At 36.3% G+C, this 26,860-nt stretch overlaps 5 protein-coding genes across 7 annotated transcripts in view; all 5 read left to right on the forward strand.

The window, feature by feature from the left end:
- Positions 1 to 8,138, forward strand: part of LOC121424733 (mucin-2-like) — a 42,690-nt gene extending 34,552 nt beyond the window's left edge. For 2 of the 3 annotated variants that reach the window (XM_041620509.1, XM_041620502.1), the window contains 5 exons: positions 2,106 to 2,180; positions 4,048 to 4,336; positions 4,550 to 4,707; positions 6,676 to 6,845; positions 7,622 to 8,138. In XM_041620509.1, coding sequence (XP_041476443.1) covers positions 2,106 to 2,180; positions 4,048 to 4,336; positions 4,550 to 4,707; positions 6,676 to 6,845; positions 7,622 to 7,780 — 851 coding nt within the window. In that variant the 3' untranslated portion in view covers positions 7,781 to 8,138. Of the gene's footprint in view, positions 1 to 1,055; positions 1,212 to 2,105; positions 2,181 to 4,047; positions 4,337 to 4,549; positions 4,708 to 6,675; positions 6,846 to 7,621 lie in introns of all 3 variants that reach the window. The other variant, XM_041620494.1, reaches the window with a different exon arrangement.
- A 1,276-nt stretch (positions 8,139 to 9,414) lies between these two features.
- Positions 9,415 to 11,775, forward strand: LOC121431959 (putative per-hexamer repeat protein 5). The gene is made up of 2 exons (XM_041629757.1): positions 9,415 to 9,436; positions 10,617 to 11,775. The coding sequence occupies exons 1-2, from the start codon at positions 9,415 to 9,417 to the stop codon at positions 11,372 to 11,374; spliced, it is 780 nt and encodes a 259-aa protein (XP_041485691.1). The 3' UTR covers positions 11,375 to 11,775.
- Positions 11,776 to 11,826: 51 nt separating this feature from the next.
- On the forward strand, positions 11,827 to 13,055 carry LOC121431967 (bromodomain-containing protein DDB_G0280777-like). Its single transcript, XM_041629768.1, has 2 exons — positions 11,827 to 11,895; positions 12,465 to 13,055. Exons 1-2 carry the CDS (start codon positions 11,827 to 11,829, stop codon positions 13,053 to 13,055), a joined length of 660 nt encoding a protein of 219 aa, XP_041485702.1.
- A 665-nt stretch (positions 13,056 to 13,720) lies between these two features.
- On the forward strand, positions 13,721 to 14,794 carry LOC121424752 (GATA zinc finger domain-containing protein 14-like). The gene is made up of 2 exons (XM_041620521.1): positions 13,721 to 14,379; positions 14,612 to 14,794. The coding sequence occupies exons 1-2, from the start codon at positions 13,886 to 13,888 to the stop codon at positions 14,634 to 14,636; spliced, it is 519 nt and encodes a 172-aa protein (XP_041476455.1). The 5' UTR covers positions 13,721 to 13,885; the 3' UTR covers positions 14,637 to 14,794.
- Positions 14,795 to 16,514: 1,720 nt separating this feature from the next.
- LOC121431977 (integumentary mucin C.1-like) lies at positions 16,515 to 25,897 on the forward strand. The gene is made up of 9 exons (XM_041629781.1): positions 16,515 to 16,557; positions 18,315 to 18,662; positions 19,433 to 19,570; positions 20,329 to 20,676; positions 21,443 to 21,580; positions 22,339 to 22,686; positions 23,454 to 23,591; positions 24,589 to 24,936; positions 25,704 to 25,897. Exons 1-9 carry the CDS (start codon positions 16,515 to 16,517, stop codon positions 25,895 to 25,897), a joined length of 2,043 nt encoding a protein of 680 aa, XP_041485715.1.
- Positions 25,898 to 26,860: the final 963 nt, after the last annotated feature.

Below are 26,860 nucleotides of genomic sequence, written 5' to 3' on the forward strand. Positions count from 1 at the left end.
GATACTACTGAAGCAGGCATCTTATGATGCTTGGTGTGTGTAGGGACCCGTGGGCCGTTTCATAAAGCTGTTCATTCACTATCACACATGACCAATCATAAAATCAGCCTCATCATACATCACTTTGTTTAATGATACAGGTGGGTGTTTCATAAAGCTGTTCATAAGTTAAGAGCGACTTTAAGAACGACTGGTGAACCCTTCTTACGCGATAAACCATCGCCAATCAATATACCATTTACCACAAGAAAGGATCACCAGTCGTTCTTAAAATCACTCTTAACTTAAGAACAGCTTTATGAAACACCCACCTGTATCATTAAACAAAGTGATAGACGATGGGGTTTATGTTATGATTGGTCATGTATGATCATGAATGTGATCGATCATAGATATTAGCCCTATGATCAATTGCTAAGCTTTATGTTACAGGACCTGGGACCTGTTGCATGAAAAATACTTTCATGTTAACTTTGCCATCCAATAGTAACTACCTTGGTAACGCTGATCAATGTTGAATCAAAAACAAGGATTCAATGCAAGATGCCACTGGATGACAAAGTTACCATAATGCAACAGGGCCCGGGGTCGCCAAATACATCCTTAGACCTAGTGTTGCCAACAATCTCTTGTTATGATGAACTCTACTTTAGTGCAGAGTAGAGATATTTTCTCATTCAAGAAATAAATGTTGTGTTAATCACTGGGAGCATATTTTCAATTCAAATTCTCCAATAAAGGAAACCAAAACTTTATGGTTCTATAAATTGTTGCATTCATTTCTTAAAAAAAGGCGCAAAATGCCAGGCCTTCATCCATTATATCCATTGCAAATTTTTAAACAGTCTGTTTTCATCATGGTTTTATCTTTACATGGAGGTGTTTGGGCTTCCATTTGACATCAATATTTTGTTGGCATTGCTATTCATTGTAAAGCCTTCACCAGTCACATTCCCATTACTATGTCAGTCGACACATTGTATTTCATCTTGAATGAGCCATCTGACTTGGATGAGTATTTGTACCGAACACAAATTGAATACCATTATCTCAAGGTGGGAGTGAAGCAACGACCGATGTAAACCAACCAAGCAGATACACCAGCGAACAGACTCAAGCAACCGATGTCATTACAGGTAGCGCGTCTAGTACGGTTACGTTCACGGATGCAGTTAGCCAACCTGACTGTTGCGACGGGGAGTGCACAGAAGGTGAATGATCACCATCTTCATCATCCGGATGCAACAATGTAATCAACATCAGCATCATCGTCATCGTAATCAAGTTTGCATTTTTTCCCCTTCAGTATCCCCCGTACCTCCTGTTCAACATCGAAGCATAATCATGTCGACAACTTTCATACTGACTCACATCAATCAATTCTCACAATGCCTAATCGCATCACATCATGGCCACACAGCATATTTCATTTTCTTTTTGAAAAGAAACGTATCCCTCATTGACGAGAGGTGTAATTTGTAGCAATTCTTAACAACCTGCCCCTTACCATTCTCCAAACATATCTTCTGTAATGTACTAGGATGCAACATTATCACAGCATAGCATTTCTCACTCTTATAACTGTGTTTTTTTTTTTGGTATCGTTATTAGCATCACTCAAGTATTATATATTCCACAAATACTTCCAACCCTCAAAAATAAAATGTAATGTAGAGATTCTTTGTTCTTTATATCTCACTTATTTGGTTATTTTAATTGAGTTATTTGATAATCAAAACTGCATTGCCCTAGCATAAGATGTGTTAATACAAGTTGATGTTACATCTCATTATCAGTATCTCTACTGTAATTAGGCAAATATGTTAATGGTATTAATTGCTGATATAGTGATATTTTTTAATCACAGCTACGTAATAGTTCATGACATATTTTTTCCTGTATATATAGATGATTATATATTGTACTTGTAGTGTGTTATTTATTATTAATATCATAATTAGCATTTTTATTACTATCATTATTATCATTATTTGATTATTATCATTAGTATCATTTTATAATGGTAATATGTGCAATATTATATTAGTATAATAAATTGATTGAGCCAGTAAAAGTTTCATTTGTCACTTTGTCTAATATTACAGCTACTCCAACTATACCTACTACACCAACTGTACCTACTACACCTGTTATTACTACACCTCCTGAGACTACAACTGGTAAGTTGTACTTACATTGTTACCTTGGCAACATAACCCTAAACCATTGTCTACTGAATCCTGTCATTCCCATAGGTTTTTATAAAGGAATCACCCATTTCTATGAGGCAATGGTGTGATGTCTTTGCTGTCCATTTCACTAATTATTGTTCTTAGGATCTGTGGATATAGCTTGTGGATGTGTTGATACAAGTTTGATGTGTTTGAATGCATGTTACTTTTTTTTTATTGAACATCAAGATCTGTTGATAAAAGTGTTGGACCAATCTGTATGATTTCATTAGATTGTCTATGCAATATTTCACTTCATGTTTATCAAAAAGCACACATGTACAATCTGCATTGATTAACATCGATGGTGTTGTTTCTTAACACTAACTACAATCTAGCTGAGCTTTGTCAAAATATGCGTAATATGTATTTATCTATGCTGTAATGGTGTTGATGAAGTTCAAGACTGCATTTTTCTCCCTTGTTATTAGAAGTTTGACGTCCATAGACATCTGTGTTAGTATTTCATGCATTTATCGTTGCTACATGTACATATATTGCATGTGACATGTGTGTTTGTGTCATGTGTTCAAATAATACCTGATAGTCTTGTATAATGTGTGATGTATAATTATTTTTGTAGCCCTTCCATATGGTTTTCTTTTCTCTCTGGATGAATCTGTTGAATCAAATTATAATGTATTATGATTTACTTAAAACACACCAATTTGATTGAGATAACTCTACTAATCCATTATCTATGCCCACCATTTTCATGATATTGCCAGAAAGCATTTAAAAAGAAATGAATGAAGTTTGAGAAGCCCTTATAACTCTATTACCGGTATATCATATGAGTCTTAAGGGTGAACGATGTAATGGTGTATCTGCAATCGTTCCTCTACCCTTGGGCGCACTCTTACATACCAGCATCGTCATAGCCAATCAGCCGACTCGGATGATACAACACATTTGCCATACTCATTGTTCATTCATGGTGTTTCATCTCACGACCATGATGTCATAGTCTTCAACCAATGAGGTCTCTTCATATCATATCAGGTAACATTAACATTTCATGTTTATTTCCGATTTCATTATGTCTTCAAATATTACATGTTGGTCACATAACTATCATTGTTGTGAAGAGTTGACTCCATATCAGCATGCATTTCTTCATATGCCCTCCTGAAAATATGATTTCGTTTCAAATTTAGCTTGAATGTACACGTATGTATCCTTGTGAAGTATAACTGGTATATTTTGTAGTTATTTGAATATAGATCTAGATTTATGACATTTCATGAATACCTCCAATCTGATAATCAAATAATAAACACTTGGAAAATAAAATTGAATTATTTTTTAGTAAATTTTCATTTGTTATATAACATTGCATTAAGGTTCTTAAGTTAGTATTCATTGTCCAAATAAATAATTAGACTAAAGCAGGCTTAAGCAGACCAAATTAGACTAAAGCAATTGAAATAAATATATTAATTTTTACTTCCCCCGCTCTTTTTTTTGGGGGGGGATTATATTGGATCGTTGTCCATGATAGTACATATTATCAGTGTGTAATATTTTTTTTCAGTTGTGATGTAGAATCAAAATGATAATGCTTTAAACATTATCAACAGGAATTGCTTGTAAAGACCATGTAGGCCCAGAGGCCCATTTAAGAATAAAGTATGTATTTAGTACATATCTTTTACATTGTATTATAACTTCCTTTTTTATCTCAAACTTTTTTCCTGTCCTATTTGGATGAACTCTCATGATGCCAGGTAGGATTCTCTGGATTTATTGTGCATTAGTGACTTTGGCATGTTCAATGATAGTTTATAATTATAGTTCCAAACCTCTTGGCCAACAGGTGAGTGTGACACAGTTGAAGTATGCGAGTGGACATCATGGTGCGATGACGAGGCTCAAACTGGGGACAAAATTACGGGTGGAGACGGTGGTGAATACGAGCTTATTGAGACCTGCCGAGAACTCAACCATGATGTCTGCAAAGCTCCAATTGATATCGAATGTGAGACCGCCTTTCCTCCTCATTATACCGCCCAAGAGCTGGGTCAATCACTGACCTGCGATAAGGATACTGGTCTGGAGTGTTTATTTTCTGAGGAGCAACCTCTTTGTTTTGATTACAGAATAAGGTTAGTCTCTATCCCATAACCAAATGGAAGGATTTATTTTTCTCATCAATTTAACCCATTTGCATATATTTTTTCAGTAAATAAAAAATAGTACAATGTTTATTCAATATTGTTTCATCACTCTCTTTGATCTGATAGGAATTATTCATCAATGACAATAAAACTATACTGATCCCTCTTCGTCCATCTCTTATGGATCCTTGTGATTTTTAGATTTCTCTGTTGCCGCAATGTTGTCAGTGATCCCAACTGCCTTACAACATCTTCAACAGCTCCACCTACCACACTTGAAACAACTACCACATCTACCAAGCCAACTGAAACTGTAACTACAACATCCACCACCAAGACAATCAGGACCACAAATTCAGGTAATGTCTTGATTATTAAGTTTGTTCATTAATCCAGTAATAAGACTGGACATGTTATCCACAAGGTCTGTTTTAAAACTAGGAAATAAACATATTACAACAACTGCAAAGTGTTGATGACAGCAAAAAATGGTCAGGGGCCTGTTGCAGAAAGAGTTGCGATTAAATGCAAGTCAAAATATCAAGCGCAAGTCCCGAATACGGGTGCTTCATTGGCTGAAAATCAAGTTGCGCAAGATTTTTTTGAGTTGCGTTTGATTGCAACTCTTTCTTCAGCGGGCCCCAGATAGGTTTAATCCGACAAATCCTATTTGTTAATGATGCTTTGCAGCTTTGATGTGTAATTTTGGCAATCTTGTGAATAATTTGCCATGAGAATTGAAATGAATGCTTGGTTCTCAAGAGGCATCAGCATCTGGTTCCTTGCATGTGTTTTAGATTTATGAGATCAAGTAGATGAATTACCACATCTTTTATTCATTTATTTATTTGAACAATATTTCAATAGGGTGCCCTTTCAGCAAAAGCTGGTATTAAAATGGGCCCTAATAGCGTAAAAATAGAATAAAAGTATGTACAAATGATGAAAATATACAAAGTAAATACTTTATATATGTAGGGGAAGGCGGGGTAAGTTGTGACAGTTTTTGCTTTTTGCATGTTAGAATTGATATGATTAATAATCTTGTCGAAATAAGTACCTTGCCTTGAAATTTAATTCTTCTGAAATATTTTCCACCTATATATAACTTTCTATCCCCACACTGAAAGTCATCGTGACCTTTGAAAAAAACGATGTCAAATGGCTCAACTTGCCCCATATATGGGGTAAGTTTGAGCCACCTTCTGGGGTAAGTTGAGCCACAAAAACTATGTACAAAATGTATGAGGGGAAAACCAGCATGTCAATTTTTTGTTTAAAGTCTTTTCACTTGCTAATTCTCTATAAATACTAACATCCTTTAAAAGGAAAAGAGCATTCATGTAAATTTACTCCTTTCTGCCAGCATTTCAATCGATTTTTATGGTTTGTTTGTTTTTTAAGATACATTACCATAGGAATTACCATGGCTCAACTTGCCCCATGCTGTTTGGCTCAACTTACCCCAGTCCGAACTTAGTGCGATAATTTTGTATCCACACATTTATTATGCATCCATCATATAAAAGACTATGACAAGAATGAAGATCCATACCTGGACTAATAATGTTGTTATCATGTCTTTATTATATTTAAAGACGTGTGTGTTTATAAAGCACTTATCTATTTCACACTTTTTTTTACTTTTTGGCTGAAATTCATATTTTTCCCTCTAAAAAACTACTTTTTGTTTCAAAGTTGAAAACAATATGGTGGGTTAGGGTTATGCTATGGGTCATCAATACATGACACCACCACAATGTCTGACTCATTCATTATTGGCCTGGGGCTGGTGGCTCAACTTGCCCCTATGCTCAACTTACCCCGCCTTCCCCTACTTAATATTAGAATACAAAACAGGCATAGAAAGTTGGAATTGTTAAAAAAAGTTGGAACCCAAGAACCATTGACAGTTTAACATTTGCCGGACATAATATATGATTTGAGCTCTTTTTTTTAACTAGAGGGTGGTTAAGGTTTTTAAATGAAGGGGTAAGGAATTAAACATTGATATTGAGGAGATATCATGTTAATAACACTTGTTCCTAGTCTTACAAATAGTGTGAGTATATTCAATCAGAATAACTACTGTAGGGGGATGGGGGGGGGGTGCCTATGTGACATCTAATTGCCATTAAAATCATATTCATGTATTACTGAGCGTACCCAGTGGATGTGCGATATTGCATAGTCTTAATTCCGGATTGCAATTTTGCATGTTTTGGCATTTAAGCATGACTTTATTAAGTCAGACTTAACTCTTTTGCGAAACCGGTCCCGGGTTCTAAGTTTGGTTTCCATCTGTCTCTTTATGTCTTCTCTTACAGGTGTGAAAAACCCAACACTGCCGGCAGTCACATACCCTACCCATAGCTCGTGCGGGACGGTTCAGGGGAAAGCGCCTACCATCATATCATATAATAACTGTACTTCCCCAGACCCTATCTATCTCAATGAATGTCAAGGAAAGTGCTCTTCATCCCATTCCTTTACTCAGGTTAGTGCAATAATTTTCCATCATAGACTTTGCAAAATGATTTGTTGTTCAGGACTCTGTACTAAGAGTTGCACTTGATCCGATCAACTACAACTATGAGCAGCCAGCAACCTCAATGTCTTAAGTGCAAGTTTGTTCACAATATTTTCGAGATAAGATATATTGAATTTCATACATTCATTGTTCTCTTGAAAATTCATTTTGGTTCTCTTTGTTTACTATAAGGGACATTGTGCAAATATCCTGTAGAAATTATTATGGTACATGAGTGGATTTCCATACATTTGAAATTGATTGGATCAGTTGTAACTCTATTTAAGAGAGGGCCCAGGTATTGGACATTCTTGTCCTATCAGTAGAGTTTTTGTTATTTTTTTATTTGGGTTTGACTATTTTGCAGAAACAAGTTGAACATGGTATTTTGCATTGTGATATGGCTATGTAACATAGTTAAGATCATTCCGATGTTACTGGAAATTTTTTGCTTTTCTCATCCAACTTTGTTTTCTTTCCTTTTGCAATGTTTTATCATTGTTTATCAAAATGCCTACCATAATCATTGATTCAGATATCAGAATAATCATTCAAATTCCTTTTAACCATCCATATTTCACTTTCTCTTATTTGTATATATTGAGATATGATGAAAAGGTTCCTCAGTAATTCACCTGACTGAAAAAATTGCTTATTGTAAGTGACTTAACGTAAGCTAATGCATTTTCCGTCTTTACATGCTTCACACAATATCTCAATTTGCTTTCTGTAATTGTTTACAGATCATAGATGGCCAGATGATAATGGATCAGTACTGTTCATGCTGTAGACCGGAGAGTATTATTGAAGATGTCGTTGAGCTTGAATGCCCTGATGGAACTACAACATCGATCAATGTCCCCTTTATTCAATCTTGCATATGTAATGAAGTAGAATGCTAAAGCTACATGCATGAAGTGTAGCCTCCTCTAGAGTAGGCACAAATCGATTGCAAAGACTCTAAAAAAATAAGTACATGGATAGTTGAATGTCATGTTGCCTGACCTATTGCCATTCCATTGAGGTCAAGAGGTCAAGATTTTGTTCTAACTGCTCTCATTCTTTTATTTCTGAATCAATTATGTTTACACTTGGTACAAATGATCCTTGGGTTATACCACATGTGTGTTCATGAGAATGATGGGGGTCAAAGGTCATCTAGGGGCCAAAAGGTTAAATGACATGTTTCTTAAATAAGGTGAGACTCATGGTTTGTGATCCACCTTGTTTATCAAAGCAGCTGTTATGCCTGCACTGCATTGCATAAAGAAAAATTTTCTTGCATTGTGAGATTTGTTTCGGGAAATACCCTTTGTAAACCTTTTTAGATTAAACTGCAAATGAAGTATATATATATATAGTAAATAGTGGTAGTAAAATACAAACTGCGAATGGCTAAATTGGTACCATGTGACCTCCCTTCAAAAAGTTATATTGTACATATATCTTTTGATATTTGGAGGTAAATCCTGTGTTAAATGAATGGGGAGAATAATGGCATGCGCATTTAGCTAGTAAGCCCTGTTCATCAGCATTTATTAAATGCGTACAATGTGTTGAATCTTAATTTTTAGTGATGTCACCTTTATCTGACCCGTGCAATGGTGGTATATGTGCAACGGTACAAATAATTGAAGTTCAGCCTCCAATTTGCTCATGTAGAAGGTGTTGTACAATTTAATATAATAAAATAACAATGATAATAAAAATGAATGCTGTATTATACAATACATGTATTACTGGACAATATGAACTCCAAATATAAAATTATATCTCGTGCAGTTCTATTTCACCTCGGCCTTCGGCCTCTGTGAAATGAGCCTGCACTCGGGATAATTGTATATTTGTTGTACATATAATCCAGTATATTGTACAATATATTGTACACTATTGTAATAAAATATATATATGCATATATTATATCGATAGGGCTATGATTATTTGTGTAGATGACTGATGTTTTTTACTAGTTTCACTCTAATTTTTTCATTTTTCTTCACAAGAGACAGAAAAAATCTTATTTTCTTATCTTGTGTTGTATTTCAGTCTTATTTAATATCTTAAAGAAGGTCTTAAAAATAATCCCCAAATTAATTGCAGTGATCATAGTTCTTGAATCAAAATATGCATCACAGTTCATGGTCATGAAAATCTGAACTAGTCAAAAATTTTGTTTTTGGTTCCTTCAAAGCATAGCAAAAGTGTATTTTAAAACTTTTGGAAAGTCCAGACTATAAAGCTGACAATGTTAGCAGCTTTAATCACTGGTATAATTTGTTTGAATTATTTGAATGATCATTACCACGGTAAGTGATTATACAATTATACAGTAAGAATTACATATAGGTCCTACATGTACCGCACATGTCCATATGTTTGTGTAATTTTTTTTGCTTGTTTTAGTAAATATTCGACTGGATTTAATCAACAAACAATTTATAGATAATTCAAGAAATCATAAAATTATCAAAGTAACAGATATTTTCTCAACATTGATACTAAAAGCCTATAATGTGTTCTTGAATGTTTATAAAGTATGCCACCTGCCAGCAGGTATGGTCAGTGGTTATATGTTTAAACATGCGTTAGGAAAAACAAATAGACGTTTGTGAAACTAGGTGATTCTTTAGAACAGCTTTTCAGTGAAAATAAATATCTGATATTTAAAATGTATTGAAATGTGACACAATGATTTTTTTTAATTACATGTTTATTCATCCATTTATGGCATGATGATTTGTGTTCTTGTGGATTTTTTTCAGAGAGAAGGTTGTAAACCATTTCATATTACACTATGGTAATATTATTTTACATGCCAATTAAAATGAAATGTATCCCAAAGTTTCTAGAATGTTGTTTGGTTCAGAATTGTACCATGTGATTTGTTCATGAATCAATTGCAATATGATCCAAAGTGATACAATGTATGATATGAAAAAAAGGAGAAATGGTGTGTGTGTGTGAACATGTGTGTGGAGAGAGAGAGAGAAGAGAGAAAGCTAGTACATAAGCTGATATGTTGTTAAGGTGAAATCACTGTAAATATGCATTTCATTGGTTTTGTTTATTTGAAAACGTGTGTTGCTCTGTCGCAGAAGTAAGGGATAAATATAAAAGCTTTTTTAGACAAACATGATATATACATGTATGTTTTTTCTTCTTGATATCTTAGGAAAATAAAGGAGTGTGGGGAAAGAGTTGCACTTGGGGTCAATATTCATGTCTGAGATGCTCTTTTAAATTATTGTGATTTTGTTGGACTTTCATTATCAAACAGTTTCATTTGAAGACCTGTACACAAATTTAGTGAATTGATCCTTGTTATGGATTATTCCATTAACATGATTGGTGAAAATAGAGCAAACACAAATGAAATGTTGTTTCAAAAGAAGAAATGTAAAAGGAGCATGTTTGTGAAAGATTTACAGGATGGGAAAAACAGTAGGATAGTTTTTGGAATTTCTTTTGGAATCCTGTTTTGGAATTTTAGATTTGTCACATACATGTAGGCGATGTCCTAGGGTAAGGGTAATTAAATAGAAATGATTTGTCTGAATTTTCTAAAAAGCTAAAGATTTCTTTTTTCAGTTAAATTGGATACTTGCCGACATAATATTCTGTTACCATGGTTGATTTCCTTTCAATTGCGTTTCATTTGCAACTTTGGAACAGAATATTGTCATATTTCATCCTTTATGATAATATACATCTAGTTATTCTTTACATGAACAAATGTAGGAACAACAACTGGAACCACTCCAGAAACAACAGGAACAACAACTGGAACCACAACAGGAACAACAACAGGTACCACAACAGGAACAACAACTGGAACCACATCCGGAACCACAACAGGCACTTCAATAGGAACAACAACTGGAACCACTCAAGAAACAACAGGAACAACAACTGGAACCACTTCAAAAACAACTACAGGTACAACAACTGGAACCACTGCAGAAACAACAACAGGTACCACAATAGGAACAACAACTGGAACCACTCCAGGAACAACAACAGGCACTACAGCAGGAACAACAACTGGAATCACTCCAGGAACAACAACAGGCACTACAACAGGCACTACAGCAGGAACAACAACTGGAACTACTCCAGGAACAACAACAGGCACTACAATAGGAACAACGACTGGAACCACTCCAGGAACAACAACAGGCACTACAACAGGTACAACTGGAACCACAACAGGCACTACAACAGGAACAACTACAGGAACCACTCCAAAAACAACAACAGGCACCACAACAGGAACAACAGCTGGAACCACTCCAGGAACAACAACAGGTACAACAACTGGAACCACTCCAGGATCAACAACAGGCACTACAACAGGAACAACAACTGGAACCCCTCCAGAAACAACCACAGGTACTACAACAGGAACAACAACTGTAACAACTCTAGAAACAACTCCAGGCACCACAAAAGGTACAACACAGGAAACATTATCTGACACCATTCTAGAATGTGGATGATATATGAATTGCAGCACACAAAGTTAGGTCGAGGTTGTGGGGAAAAGACCAACTATTTAAATGCTTGGTTTTTCTTTTAGTGTACAAGTGTCAGAGAGACCCTAACACTCATGCTGATGCATTGAAAGTAATATTGCAACAAATACCTTGATCAAGCATCTATTGATATGTTTTTCTAGTCAACAGGTCTATTCAATTTGTGCCTGCTTTGTCAGACATATTTAGATACTACAATCTTGCTTTGGAATTTACTTATCCTAATGAAAGGCATATTGTATAAACTTGCCTATGAGGTTAAAAGGAATTTGTTTATTGCAGAAATGATAATTTCTAGTTTGGTAGTGAATGTTGATGCACTAATTGATAGTTTTGATTATATGTGTTGATGTAGGAAATGGTTACCCGAGAGGAAGAAATGCTTAGGTCCTAATGGCCCAGCTAAATTCAGGGCAATGATACCATCCTTATGTTTAGCTGGGCCAACTGGGAGTACATTTTTGGAACTGAAGAGGGTACCCCTGGTAGATTTGTTTTTGTTGTTATTGTAATAATTATTATTAATATTATTATCAATTGTCAATGTTATTATCATTTTTTGTAATTGTGTGTTCTTATGAAGGCAGCTGGATTTCTGTAAGTATTTCTTTCATTCATATTTTGAGATTAACATTAGTTATATTTATATTAACTTCCTCAGGTAAATTCGTCATGTTCTTGTAATTCTAATTGACTTGATTAGTTGCTTCACCAGCAATTTCTAAATATTAATGACAACTTTCAAACTTCTTTTACTACTCCATTTTATTTCACTATTACCAATACTACATTACTACAACTCTCGAAACAACAACTGGAACCACTCAAGAAACAACAACAGGCACTACAACAGGAACAACAACTGAAACAACTCTCGAAACAACAACAGGAACAACAACTGGAACCACTCCAGAAACAACAACTGGAACTGCTCCAGGAACAACAATAGGCGATACAACAGGAACAACAACAGGAACCACTCCAAAAACTACAACAGGCACCACAACAGGAACAACAACTGGAACCACTCCAGAAACAATAGGCACTACAATAGGAACAACGACTGGAACCACTCAAGGAACAACAACAGGCACTACAACGGGTACAACAACTGGAACCACTCCAGGAACAACAACAGGCATTACAACAGGAACAACAACTGGAACCCCTCCAGAAACAACAACAGGCACTACAACAGGAACAACAACTGGAACCACTTCAGGAACAACAACTGGCACTACAACAGGATCAACAACTGGAACCACTCCAGGAACAACAACTGGTACTACAACAGGAACAACAACTGGAACCTCTCCAGAAACAACAACAGGCACTACAACAGGAACAACAACTGGAACCACTCCAGGAACAACAACTGGCACTACAACAGGATCAACAACTGGAACCGCTCCAGGAACAACAACAGGCACTACATCAGGAACAACAACTGGAACCCCTCCAGGAACAACAACTGGCACTACAACAGGATCAACAACTGGAACCACTCCAGGAACAACAACAGGCACTACAACAGGAACAACAATTGGAACCACTCCAGGAACAACAACTGGCACTACAACAGGAACAACAACTGGAACCACTCCAGAAACCACAACTGGTACTACAACAGGAACAACAGCTGTAACAACTCCAGAAACAACTCCAGGCACCACAACAGGTACAACACAGGAAACAATATCTGACACCATTCCAGAATATGGATGATATATGAATTGCAGCACACAAAGTTAGGTCGAGGTTGTGGGGAAAAGACCAACTATTTAAATGCTTGGTTTTTCTTTTAGTGTACAAGTGTCAGAGATGAGACCCTATCACTCATGCTGATGCATTGAAAGTAGAATTGCATTAAATACCTTGATCAAGCATCTATTGATATGTTTTTCTAGTCACTAGGTCTATTCAATTTGTGCCTGCTTTGTCAGACATATTTAGATACTACAATCTTGCTTTGGAATTTACTTATCCTAATGAAAGGCATATTGTATAAACTTGCCTATGAGGTTAAAAGGAATTTGTTTATTGCAGAAATGATAATTTCTAGTTTGGTAGTGAATGTTGATGCACTAATTGATAGTTTTGATTATATGTGTTGATGTAGGAAATGGTTACCCGAGAGGAAGAAATGCTTAGGGCCTAATGGCCCAGCTAAATCCAGGACAATGATACCATCATCATGTTTAGCTGGGCCAACTGGGAGAACATTTTTTGGAACTGAAGAGGGTACCCCTGGTAGATTTGTTTTTGTTGTTATTGTAATAATTATTATTAATATCATTATCAATTGTCAATGTTATTATCATTTTTTTTAATTGTGTGTTCTTATGAAGGCAGCTGGATTTCTGTAAGTATTTCTTTCATTTATATTTTTATTAACTTCCTCAGGTAAATTCGTCATGTTGTTGTAATTCTAATTGACTTGAAATTTGTTGCTTCACCAGCAATTTCTAAATATTAATGACAACTTTCAAACTTCTTTTACTACTCCAATTTATTTCACTATTAACAATACTACAATATTACAACTCTCGAAACAACGGGAACAACAACTGGAACCACTCCAGAAACAACAACAGGAACAACAACTGCAACCACTCGAGAAACAACAACAGGCACTGCAACAGGAACAACAACTGCAACCACTCCAGAAATAACGACAGGTACCACAACAGGAACAACAACTGGATCCACTCCAGGAACAACAACAGGCACCACAACAGGAACAACAACTGGAACCACAAGAGAAACAACAACAGGCACCACAACAGGAACAACAACTGGAACCACTCCAGGAACAACTCCAGGCACGACAACAGGAACAACAACTGGATCCACTCGAGAAACAACTCCAGGCACTACAACATTAACAACAACTGCAACAACTCCAGAAACAACAACTGGAACCACCCCAGAAACACCGTCTACCACCACGGGAGAAACCACCACAAAAGGTAGGCACATCAATCAAATATTTTCACTAATTCCTGGCCGTGTGATCACTATCGCTGCATATGCATTTTAAATGTGTTGTTATTGAAAAAAAAGGTGTGTTGTTTTGACAACAATACAATTTTTGGTAATATTATTGGAAATAAAAGATTCAATGAAAGTGTTGCTCTTGTTGTCGTATTTTATCCGTTATGATAATGTATATCTTGTTCTTCTTTATATGTATGAAAATAGGAACAACACCTGGAACAACTCTTGAAACAACAACAGGAACAACAAGTGGAGTGACTCCAGAGACAACATCAGGCACCACAACAGGAACAACAATTGGAACCACAAGAGAAACAACAACAGGCACCACAACAGGAACAACAACTGGAACCACTCCAGGAACAACAACAGGCACCACAACAGGAACAACAACTGGAACCACAAGAGAAACAACAACAGGCACCACAACAGGAATAACAACTGGAACCACTCCAGGAACAACAACAGGCACCACAACAGGAACAACAACTGGAACCACTCCAGGAACAACAACAGGAACAACAACTGGAACCACAAGAGAAACAACAACAGGCACCACAACAGGAACAACAACTGGAACCACTCCAGGAACAACAACAGGCACCACAACAGGAACAACAACTGGAACCACTCCAGGAACAACAACAGGCACCACAACAGGAACAACAACTGGAACCACAAGAGAAACAACAACAGGCACCACAACAGGAACAACAACTGGAACCACCCCAGAAACAACAACAGGAACAACAACTGGAACCACTCCAGAAACAACAACAGGCACCACATCAGGAAAAACGACTGGACCTACCCCAGAAACAACAACAGGTACCACAACAGGAACAACAACTGGAACCCCTCCAGAAACAACAACAGGAACAACAACTGGACCCACCCTAGAAACTACAACAGGAACAACAACTGGAATAACTTCAGGCACTACAACAGTAGCAACAACTGGAACAACTCCAGAAAAAACTCCAGCCACCACAACAGGTACAACACAGGGAACAATTGGCATAATATCTGGAAACATTCTAGAATGTGGATAATGTATAAATTGCTGCAGTCACAGGTCAAGTTTGTGATAAAACTAAATGTACCTTTTTTTTATAAATGCTATGGTTACTCTTTTAGTGAAGAAGGGCAGGTAAAGTGGCCGAGATGAGACTTTATTACTCAAAAACATAGGGATGGGGTCACCTCCCTGCCCTTCTTGTTGTTCCACAGAATTGATATCACCAGCCATAAAGGAGATGGACAGATGATCATCTTGAAAAGCTAGATTGTTGTTCCATTGTGTGCATGTTGAGAACAAGGTCATTTGAACTCAAATAGCTTGATAGTTTTAATATTATTTTGAATTGTGCTTTTCATTAGATCCTCGGGAAGCAGAAATGAGTCAATGAGCAAGTGGTATTTAAGAGTTGGCCAAGTACATTGGAAAAGCAAGATGCTAAAGTATTAAAAGTAGAATTGCAACAAATACCTTGATAAAGTATTCATTGATATGCTATTCTAGTCACCAGTTCCATTCAATTTCTGCCTGCTATCTCAGGCACATTTAGATATTACTATCTTGCTTTGTGATTTACCCATCCTTATGAAAGAAAGGAAGGGTCAATTGTATAAACTTGCCGATGAGGTAAAGAGGAGCTTGTCTATTGCGGAAATTATAGTTTCTAGTTTAGTAGTGAAATGTTGATTTACTGATTGATAGTTATAATTATATGTGTAGGTGTGATAAATGGTTACCCTGTAGGAAGGAATCCACAAATGCTTTGAGCCTAGGCAGTCCATCAAATTTGGATGCTTTGAAATCTTTAACTTAGTTTTTGTTTCTTTGTACCTCAAATATGCATGTAAATGAGAGAAGGATTTTTTAAAAAAATTTTTAGTCCAAATCCACGGGTGCTGTTTATAGTCCATTACTTACGGTATAATTATATGTGTAGGTGTAATAAATGGTTACCCTGTAGGAAGAAATTCCACAAATGCTTTGAGCCTAGGCAGTCCATCAAATGCCATGGTGTGAATACCATCATCATGTTAAGCCAGACCTCTCAGTTATTAGTATCATTAGCATTATTTTATCATTAGTGTTCTCATGACCGGAAACAACTCCTGCCACCACAACAGGTACAACACAGGTAACAATTGGCATAATATCTGGAAACATTCCAGAATATGGATAATGTATGAATGGCAGTAGACACAGTTAGGTCAAGTTTGTGAGTAAAGGACCATTTTTTATAAATGCTTTGGATACTCTTTTAGTGAAGAAGTGAAGGGTAGTGTCAGAGATGATACTTTATCACTCAAAAATCATAGGGAAGGGGTCACCCTTCCTGCCCTTCCTTTGGTGTCACCGACTTGATATCTCCAACCAGAAAGAAGATGGACAGATGATCATCTTTGAGAAGCTAGTTTGTTGTTCCATTCTATTTATGATGAGAATAAGGTCATTTGAACTCAAATAGCATGATAGTTTTAATATTATTTTGAATTGTGCTTTTCATTAGATCCTCGGGAAGCAGAAATGAGTCAATGAGCAAGTGGTATTTAAGAGTTGGCCAAGTACGTTGGAAAAGCAAGATGCTAATGTATTAAATGTAGAATTGCGACAAATACCTTGATAAAGTATTTATTGGTATTCTAGTCACCAGTTCCATTCAATTTCTGCCTGCTATGTCAGGCATATTTAGATATTAATATCTTGCTTTGTGATTTACCCATCCTTATGAAAGAAAGGAAGGGTCAATTGTATCAAGAAGTTTCTATGACTGGAGTTCCAACAAGTAACAAATTTATTCAAGCAGCTGTTCATTTCTAAAGAAGCACAAAAGAAGGAACGGCAGTTAAGACCTTTTTGATGTCTGCCTTCGAAGCTGCAGTTTCAGCGAAGAATCCAAAGTTGAATTTTACGAATATCCATTTGGATCAATTTTCCATCTTTGATATTAATAAACAAACAGATATTTGTACGCATGACAAAACATCAATAACCAAGCACTATTACGCAGAGATATTTGCCCAGATGATATCAATTTACGGTTAATTAGTGGAAAAAGTAAGAATTTGACCTTTACTGAAACCTGATTTTACACTTTTTCGATCGTTTGCAGTATATGTAAATTTCAAATGTGGTCAATGGAATATTGCTATTCATTATTGTATATGCCAGATGAGTGCCCGCACATGCCCATTCGAGGAAATTTGTATCATATTTCAGGACATATTGCATAGTTTATTTTCGCATGCCTCCGAATTATGTACTACACAAATCCAGACCAGATGCGGCGAAAAAGTAATTATCATCACAATAGCATATTTCCCTTTATATATGACCTATAGCTGCAGGGTCACGCGGGAATCATTTGTCTACGCAATTGCAAGAGATGTTGAGCAAAGTGCATGCCTGACATACTTTCTGCTGGCAGCTTCGAAGCTTGTTCAAAGGGATTTTGTTTGCTGTTACTCTGTCTCATTTAAACCTCCTTGATTGTATAAACTTGCCGATGAGGTAAAGAGGAGCTTGTCTGTTGCAGAAATTATAGTTTCTAGTTTGGCAGGGAAATGTTGATTTACTGATTGATAGTTATAATTATATGTGTAGGTGTCATAAATGGTTACCCTGTAGGAAGAAATTTCACAAATGCTTTGAGCCTAGGCAGTCCCTCAAATGCTATGGTATGAAAACCATCATCATGTTAAGCCAGACCTGCTCAGTGAACAGTTTTGGGAACTGACGTGGCTACCCCTGGTAAAATGATGTTGTTATTATTGTTATTGATATTATTGCTGTGAATAATATGATTGTCAATTATTAGTATTATTAACACTTAAACTGAGTTCTGCCATTCACATTGTCCTGCTATATTGGCAATCCAAACCTTTTGTCTTGCAGAGTGTGTTCCCGGCGAACAAAGAACATGTGTTTGGACTGCATGGATTAACGATGATTCTGGTCAAATACAATCTGAGAGTGCTCCAGCTGAGGAAGTTGAACTTCTTGAAGATGCCCGGCACTTCCCTGGTTTCCCCAGAGTTTGCGACGTATTCGCTATCCAGTGCAGGACTGTAGACACACATGTTATGTGGAATGAAACTGATGACGCTGTTACCGTTGATGTTAATACAGGTCTTCGCTGTATTAATATACTAGGAAGACCAATATGTCGGGACTATGAATGTAGATGGATGTGCTGCAGTTGGCACACTGTCACTTGCACACCACCTGGAACAACCACAGAAGGTAGTTGCATCAATCAAGTATTTTCACTAATTCCTGGCAGTATGACCAATTATCACTGTAAATATGCATTTAAAAGGGTTTTTTTTTATTGGAAAACGTGTGTTGCTCTGACGCGGAAGTAAGGGATAAATACATGTATAAAGCTTTTTTTCGACAAACATGATATATACGTTTTTTTCTTCTTATTATCTTAGGAAAATAAAGGAGAGTGGGGAAATTGTTGCACTTTGGGTCAATATTCATGTCAGAGACTCTCTTTTTAAGTTATTGAGATTTGTTTGACTTTCATTATCAAACAGTTTCATTGGAAGACCTGTACACAAATTGAGTGAATTGACCCTTTGTTAAGGATTATTCCATTAACATTATGATTGGTGAAAATAGAGCAAACACAAATGAAATGTCATTTCAAAAGAAGAAATGTGAAAGGAGCATGTTTGTGAAAGATTTACAGGATGGGAAAAACAGTAGGATAGTTTTGAATTGTAGATTAATGACCTTTATCCTTTTGGGGGATTTTAGTTTTGTCACATACATGTAGGTGATATCCCAGGGTAAGGGTAGTTAAATAGAAATGATTTATCAGCATTTTTAAAAAGTGAAAGATTTCTTTTTTCATTTTGAATTGGATACTTGCAGACATAATATTCTGTTACCATGGCTGATTTCCCTTTAATTGCGTTTCATTTGCAACTTTGGAACAGAATATTGTCATATTTCATCCTTTATGATAATATACATCTAGTTTTTCTTTACATGAACAAATGTAGGAACAACAACTACTCCAGAAACAACAACAGTAACAACTACTCCAGAAACAACAACAGTAACAACAACTACTCCAGAAACAACGACGAGGACCACAACAACTGTAACCTCTCCAGAACCAACTCCATCCACCACAACAGGTACAACACAGGGAACAATTGGCATAATATCTGGAAACATTCCAGAATATGGATAATGTATGAATGGCAGTAGACACAGTTAGTCAAGTTTGTGAGAAAAGGACCATTTTTTGTAAATGCTTTGGTTACTGTTTTAGTGAAGAAGTGAAGGGTAGTGTCAGAGATGATACTCTATCACTAAAAAAAGCTAATGTATTAAAAGTAGAATTGCGACAAATACCTTGATAAAGTATATATTGATATGCTATTCTAGTCACCAGTTCCATTCAATTTCTGCCTGCTATTTCAGGCATATTTAGATATTAATATCTTGCTTTGTGATTTACCCATCCTGATGAAAGAAAGGAAGGGTCAATTTGTATAAACTTGCCAATGAGGTAAAGAGGAGCTTGTCTCTTGCGGAAATGATAGTTTCTAGTTTGGTAGTGAAATGTTGATTTACTGATTGATAGTTATAATTATATGTGTAGGTGTAATAAATGGTTACCCTGTAGGAAGAAGTTCCACGAATGCTCTGAGCCTAGGCAGTCCATCAAATGCTATGGTATGAATACCATCATCATGTTAAGCCAGACCTGCTCGGTGAACAGTTTTTTCAACTGAAGTGGCTACCCCTGGTAAAATGATATTATTATTATTAATATCATTGCTGTGAATAATATGATTGTCAATTATTAGTGTCATTAATACTTAAACTGAATTTTGCCATTGATATTGTCCTGTTATATTGGCAATCCGAAACTCCTTTTGTCTTGCAGAGTGTGTTCCCGGCGAACAAAGAACATGTGTTTGGACTGCATGGATTAACGATGATTCTGGTCAAATACAATCTGAGAGTGCTCCAGCTGAGGAAGTTGAACTTCTTGAAGATGCCCGGCACTTCCCTGGTTTCCCCAGAGTTTGCGACGTATTCGCTATCCAGTGCAGGACTGTAGACACACATGTTATGTGGAATGAAACTGATGACGCTGTTACCGTTGATGTTAATACAGGTCTTCGCTGTATTAATATACTAGGAAGACCAATATGTCGGGACTATGAATGTAGATGGATGTGCTGCAGTTGGCACACTGTCACTTGCACACCACCTGGAACAACCACAGAAGGTAGTTGCATCAATCAAGTATTTTCACTAATTCCTGGCAGTATGACCAATTATCACTGTAAATATGCATTTAAAAGGGTTTTTTTATGGAAAACGTGTGTTGCTCTGACGCGGAAGTAAAGGATAAATACATGTATAAAAGCTTTTTTCGACAAACATGATATATACGTTTTTTTCTTCTTATTATCTTAGGAAAATAAAGGAGAGTGGGGAAATTGTTGCACTTTGGGTCAATATTCATGTCAGAGACTCTCTTTTAAGTTATTGAGATTTGTTTGACTTTCATTATCAAACAGTTTCATTGGAAGACCTGTACACAAATTGAGTGAATTGACCCTTTGTTATGGATTATTCCATGAATATTATGATTGGTGAAAATAAAGCAAACACAAATGAAATGTCGTTTCAAAAGAAGAAATGTGAAAGGAGCATGTTTGTGAAAGATTTACAGGATGGGAAAAACAGTAGGATAGTTTTGAATTGTAGATTAATGACCTTTATCCTTTTGGGGGATTTTAGTTTTGTCACATACATGTAGGTGATGTCCCAGGGTAAGGGTAGTTAAATAGAAATGATTTATCAGCATTTTTAAAAAGTGAAAGATTTCTTTTTTCATTTTGAATTGGATACTTGCAGATATAATATTCTGTTACCATGGCTGATTTCCCTTTAATTGCGTTTCATTTGCTACTTTGGAACAGAATATTGTCATATTTCATCCTTTATGATAATATACATCTAGTTTTTCTTTACATGAACAAATGTAGGAACAACAACTACTCCAGAAACAACAACAGTAACAACTACTCCAGAAACAACAACAGTAACAACAACTACTCCAGAAACAACGACGAGGACCACAACAACTGTAACCTCTCCAGAACCAACTCCATCCACCACAACAGGTACAACACAGGGAACAATTGGCATAATATCTGGAAACATTCCAGAATATGGATAATGTATGAATGGCAGTAGACACAGTTAGTCAAGTTTGTGAGAAAAGGACCATTTTTTGTAAATGCTTTGGTTACTGTTTTAGTGAAGAAGTGAAGGGTAGTGTCAGAGATGATACTCTATCACTAAAAAAAGCTAATGTATTAAAAGTAGAATTGCGACAAATACCTTGATAAAGTATATATTGATATGCTATTCTAGTCACCAGTTCCATTCAATTTCTGCCTGCTATTTCAGGCATATTTAGATATTAATATCTTGCTTTGTGATTTACCCATCCTGATGAAAGAAAGGAAGGGTCAATTTGTATAAACTTGCCAATGAGGTAAAGAGGAGCTTGTCTCTTGCGGAAATGATAGTTTCTAGTTTGGTAGTGAAATGTTGATTTACTGATTGATAGTTATAATTATATGTGTAGGTGTAATAAATGGTTACCCTGTAGGAAGAAGTTCCACGAATGCTCTGAGCCTAGGCAGTCCATCAAATGCTATGGTATGAATACCATCATCATGTTAAGCCAGACCTGCTCGGTGAACAGTTTTTTCAACTGAAGTGGCTACCCCTGGTAAAATGATATTATTATTATTAATATCATTGCTGTGAATAATATGATTGTCAATTATTAGTGTCATTAATACTTAAACTGAATTTTGCCATTGATATTGTCCTGTTATATTGGCAATCCAAAACTCCTTTTGTCTTGCAGAGTGTGTTCCCGGCGAACAAAGAACATGTGTTTGGACTGCATGGATTAACGATGATTCTGGTCAAATACAATCTGAGAGTGCTCCAGCTGAGGAAGTTGAACTTCTTGAAGATGCCCGGCACTTCCCTGGTTTCCCCAGAGTTTGCGACGTATTCGCTATCCAGTGCAGGACTGTAGACACACATGTTATGTGGAATGAAACTGATGACGCTGTTACCGTTGATGTTAATACAGGTCTTCGCTGTATTAATATACTAGGAAGACCAGTATGTCGGGACTATGAATGTAGATGGATGTGCTGCAGTTGGCACACTGTCACTTGCACACCACCTGGAACAACCACAGAAGGTAGTTGCATCAATCAAGTATTTTCACTAATTCCTGGCAGTATGACCAATTATCACTGTAAATATGCATTTAAAAGGGTTTTTTTTATTGGAAAACGTGTGTTGCTCTGACGCGGAAGTAAAGGATAAATACATGTATAAAAGCTTTTTTCGACAAACATGATATATACGTTTTTTTCTTCTTATTATCTTAGGAAAATAAAGGAGAGTGGGGAAATTGTTGCACTTTGGGTCAATATTCATGTCAGAGACTCTCTTTTAAGTTATTGAGATTTGTTTGACTTTCATTATCAAACAGTTTCATTGGAAGACCTGTACACAAATTGAGTGAATTGACCCTTTGTTATGGATTATTCCATGAATATTATGATTGGTGAAAATAAAGCAAACACAAATGAAATGTCGTTTCAAAAGAAGAAATGTGAAAGGAGCATGTTTGTGAAAGATTTACAGGATGGGAAAAACAGTAGGATAGTTTTGAATTGTAGATTAATGACCTTTATCCTTTTGGGGGATTTTAGTTTTGTCACATACATGTAGGTGATGTCCCAGGGTAAGGGTAGTTAATAGAAATGATTTATCAGCATTTTTAAAAAGTGAAAGATTTCTTTTTTCATTTTGAATTGGATACTTGCAGACATAATATTCTGTTACCATGGCTGATTTCCCTTTAATTGCGTTTCATTTGCTACTTTGGAACAGAATATTGTCATATTTCATCCTTTATGATAATATACATCTAGTTTTTCTTTACATGAACAAATGTAGGAACAACAACTACTCCAGAAACAACAACAGTAACAACTACTCCAGAAACAACAACAGTAACAACAACTACTCCAGAAACAACGACGAGGACCACAACAACTGTAACCTCTCCAGAACCACCTCCATCCACCACAACAGGTACACACAGGGAACAATTGGCATAATATCTGGAAACATTCCAGAATATGGATAATGTATGAATGGCAGTAGACACAGTTAGTCAAGTTTGTGAGAAAAGGACCATTTTTTGTAAATGCTTTGGTTACTGTTTTAGTGAAGAAGTGAAGGGTAGTGTCAGAGATGATACTCTATCACTAAAAAAAGCTAATGTATTAAAAGTAGAATTGCGACAAATACCTTGATAAAGTATATATTGATATGCTATTCTAGTCACCACCCCTACAGAAATTTCCAAGCTTGCGGGAAGCGTGCGACTAGCTTGCGCAAGCTTGCGGCATGCTAGTAACTAGCATGCGGTTAGCTTAATAAGCGTGTGATATGCGTGCAGAGTAATAGTTAAGCGATCTTTTAGCGAGCAGGGACTGTTCGCTAGCATGCACTCGCTTATTAAGCGAGTGCCCTGCTAGTCGCATGCTAGTTACTAGCAAGCGGCACGCTTAAATTTCGGTAGGGGCAGTTCCATTCAATTTCTGCCTGCTATTTCAGGCATATTTAGATATTAATATCTTGCTTTGTGATTTACCCATCCTGATGAAAGAAAGGAAGGGTCAATTTGTATAAACTTGCCAATGAGGTAAAGAGGAGCTTGTCTCTTGCGGAAATGATAGTTTCTAGTTTGGTAGTGAAATGTTGATTTACTGATTGATAGTTATAATTATATGTGTAGGTGTAATAAATGGTTACCCTGTAGGAAGAAGTTCCACGAATGCTCTGAGCCTAGGCAGTCCATTAAATGCTATGGTATGAATACCATCATCATGTTAAGCCAGACCTGCTCGGTGAACAGTTTTTTCAACTGAAGTGGCTACCCCTGGTAAAATGATATTATTATTATTAATATCATTGCTGTGAATAATATGATTGTCAATTATTAGTGTCATTAATACTTAAACTGAATTTTGCCATTGATATTGTCCTGTTATATTGGCAATCCAAAACTCCTTTTGTCTTGCAGAGTGTGTTCCCGGCGAACAAAGAACATGTGTTTGGACTGCATGGATTAACGATGATTCTGGTCAAATACAATCTGAGAGTGCTCCAGCTGAGGAAGTTGAACTTCTTGAAGATGCCCGGCACTTCCCTGGTTTCCCCAGAGTTTGCGACGTATTCGCTATCCAGTGCAGGACTGTAGACACACATGTTATGTGGAATGAAACTGATGACGCTGTTACCGTTGATGTTAATACAGGTCTTCGCTGTATTAATATACTAGGAAGACCAATATGTCGGGACTATGAATGTAGATGGATGTGCTGCAGTTGGCACACTGTCACTTGCACACCACCTGGAACAACCACAGAAGGTAGTTGCATCAATCAAGTATTTTCACTAATTCCTGGCAGTATGACCAATCATCACTGTAAATATGCATTTAAAAGGGTTTTTTTATTGGAAAACGTGTGTTGCTCTGACGCGGAAGTAAAGGATAAATACATGTATAAAAGCTTTTTTCGACAAACATGATATATACGTTTTTTTCTTCTTATTATCTTAGGAAAATAAAGGAGAGTGGGGAAATTGTTGCACTTTGGGTCAATATTCATGTCAGAGACTCTCTTTTAAGTTATTGAGATTTGTTTGACTTTCATTATCAAACAGTTTCATTGGAAGACCTGTACACAAATTGAGTGAATTGACCCTTTGTTATGGATTATTCCATGAATATTATGATTGGTGAAAATAAAGCAAACACAAATGAAATGTCGTTTCAAAAGAAGAAATGTGAAAGGAGCATGTTTGTGAAAGATTTACAGGATGGGAAAAACAGTAGGATAGTTTTGAATTGTAGATTAATGACCTTTATCCTTTTGGGGGATTTTAGTTTTGTCACATACATGTAGGTGATGTCCCAGGGTAAGGGTAGTTAAATAGAAATGATTTATCAGCATTTTTAAAAAGTGAAAGATTTCTTTTTTCATTTTGAATTGGATACTTGCAGACATAATATTCTGTTACCATGGCTGATTTCCCTTTAATTGCGTTTCATTTGCTACTTTGGAACAGAATATTGTCATATTTCATCCTTTATGATAATATACATCTAGTTTTTCTTTACATGAACAAATGTAGGAACAACAACTACTCCAGAAACAACAACAGTAACAACTACTCCAGAAACAACAACAGTAACAACAACTACTCCAGAAACAACGACGAGGACCACAACAACTGTAACCTCTCCAGAACCAACTCCATCCACCACAACAGGTACAACACAGGGAACAATTGGCATAATATCTGGAAACATTCCAGAATATGGATAATGTATGAATGGCAGTAGACACAGTTAGTCAAGTTTGTGAGAAAAGGACCATTTTTTGTAAATGCTTTGGTTACTGTTTTAGTGAAGAAGTGAAGGGTAGTGTCAGAGATGATACTCTATCACTAAAAAAAGCTAATGTATTAAAAGTAGAATTGCGACAAATACCTTGATAAAGTATATATTGATATGCTATTCTAGTCACCAGTTCCATTCAATTTCTGCCTGCTATTTCAGGCATATTTAGATATTAATATCTTGCTTTGTGATTTACCCATCCTGATGAAAGAAAGGAAGGGTCAATTTGTATAAACTTGCCAATGAGGTAAAGAGGAGCTTGTCTCTTGCGGAAATGATAGTTTCTAGTTTGGTAGTGAAATGTTGATTTACTGATTGATAGTTATAATTATATGTGTAGGTGTAATAAATGGTTACCCTGTAGGAAGAAGTTCCACGAATGCTCTGAGCCTAGGCAGTCCATTAAATGCTATGGTATGAATACCATCATCATGTTAAGCCAGACCTGCTCGGTGAACAGTTTTTTCAACTGAAGTGGCTACCCCTGGTAAAATGATATTATTATTATTAATATCATTGCTGTGAATAATATGATTGTCAATTATTAGTGTCATTAATACTTAAACTGAATTTTGCCATTGATATTGTCCTGTTATATTGGCAATCCAAAACTCCTTTTGTCTTGCAGAGTGTGTGTTCCGGCGAACAAAGAACATGTGTTTGGACTGCATGGATTAACGATGATTCTGGTCAAATACAATCTGAGAGTGCTCCAGCTGAGGAAGTTGAACTTCTTGAAGATGCCCGGCACTTCCCTGGTTTCCCCAGAGTTTGCGACGTATTCGCTATCCAGTGCAGGACTGTAGACACACATGTTATGTGGAATGAAACTGATGACGCTGTTACCGTTGATGTTAATACAGGTCTTCGCTGTATTAATATACTAGGA

This window comes from Lytechinus variegatus, chromosome 1, assembly GCF_018143015.1.
Source record: "Lytechinus variegatus isolate NC3 chromosome 1, Lvar_3.0, whole genome shotgun sequence".
Taxonomy (NCBI): domain Eukaryota; kingdom Metazoa; phylum Echinodermata; class Echinoidea; order Temnopleuroida; family Toxopneustidae; genus Lytechinus; species Lytechinus variegatus.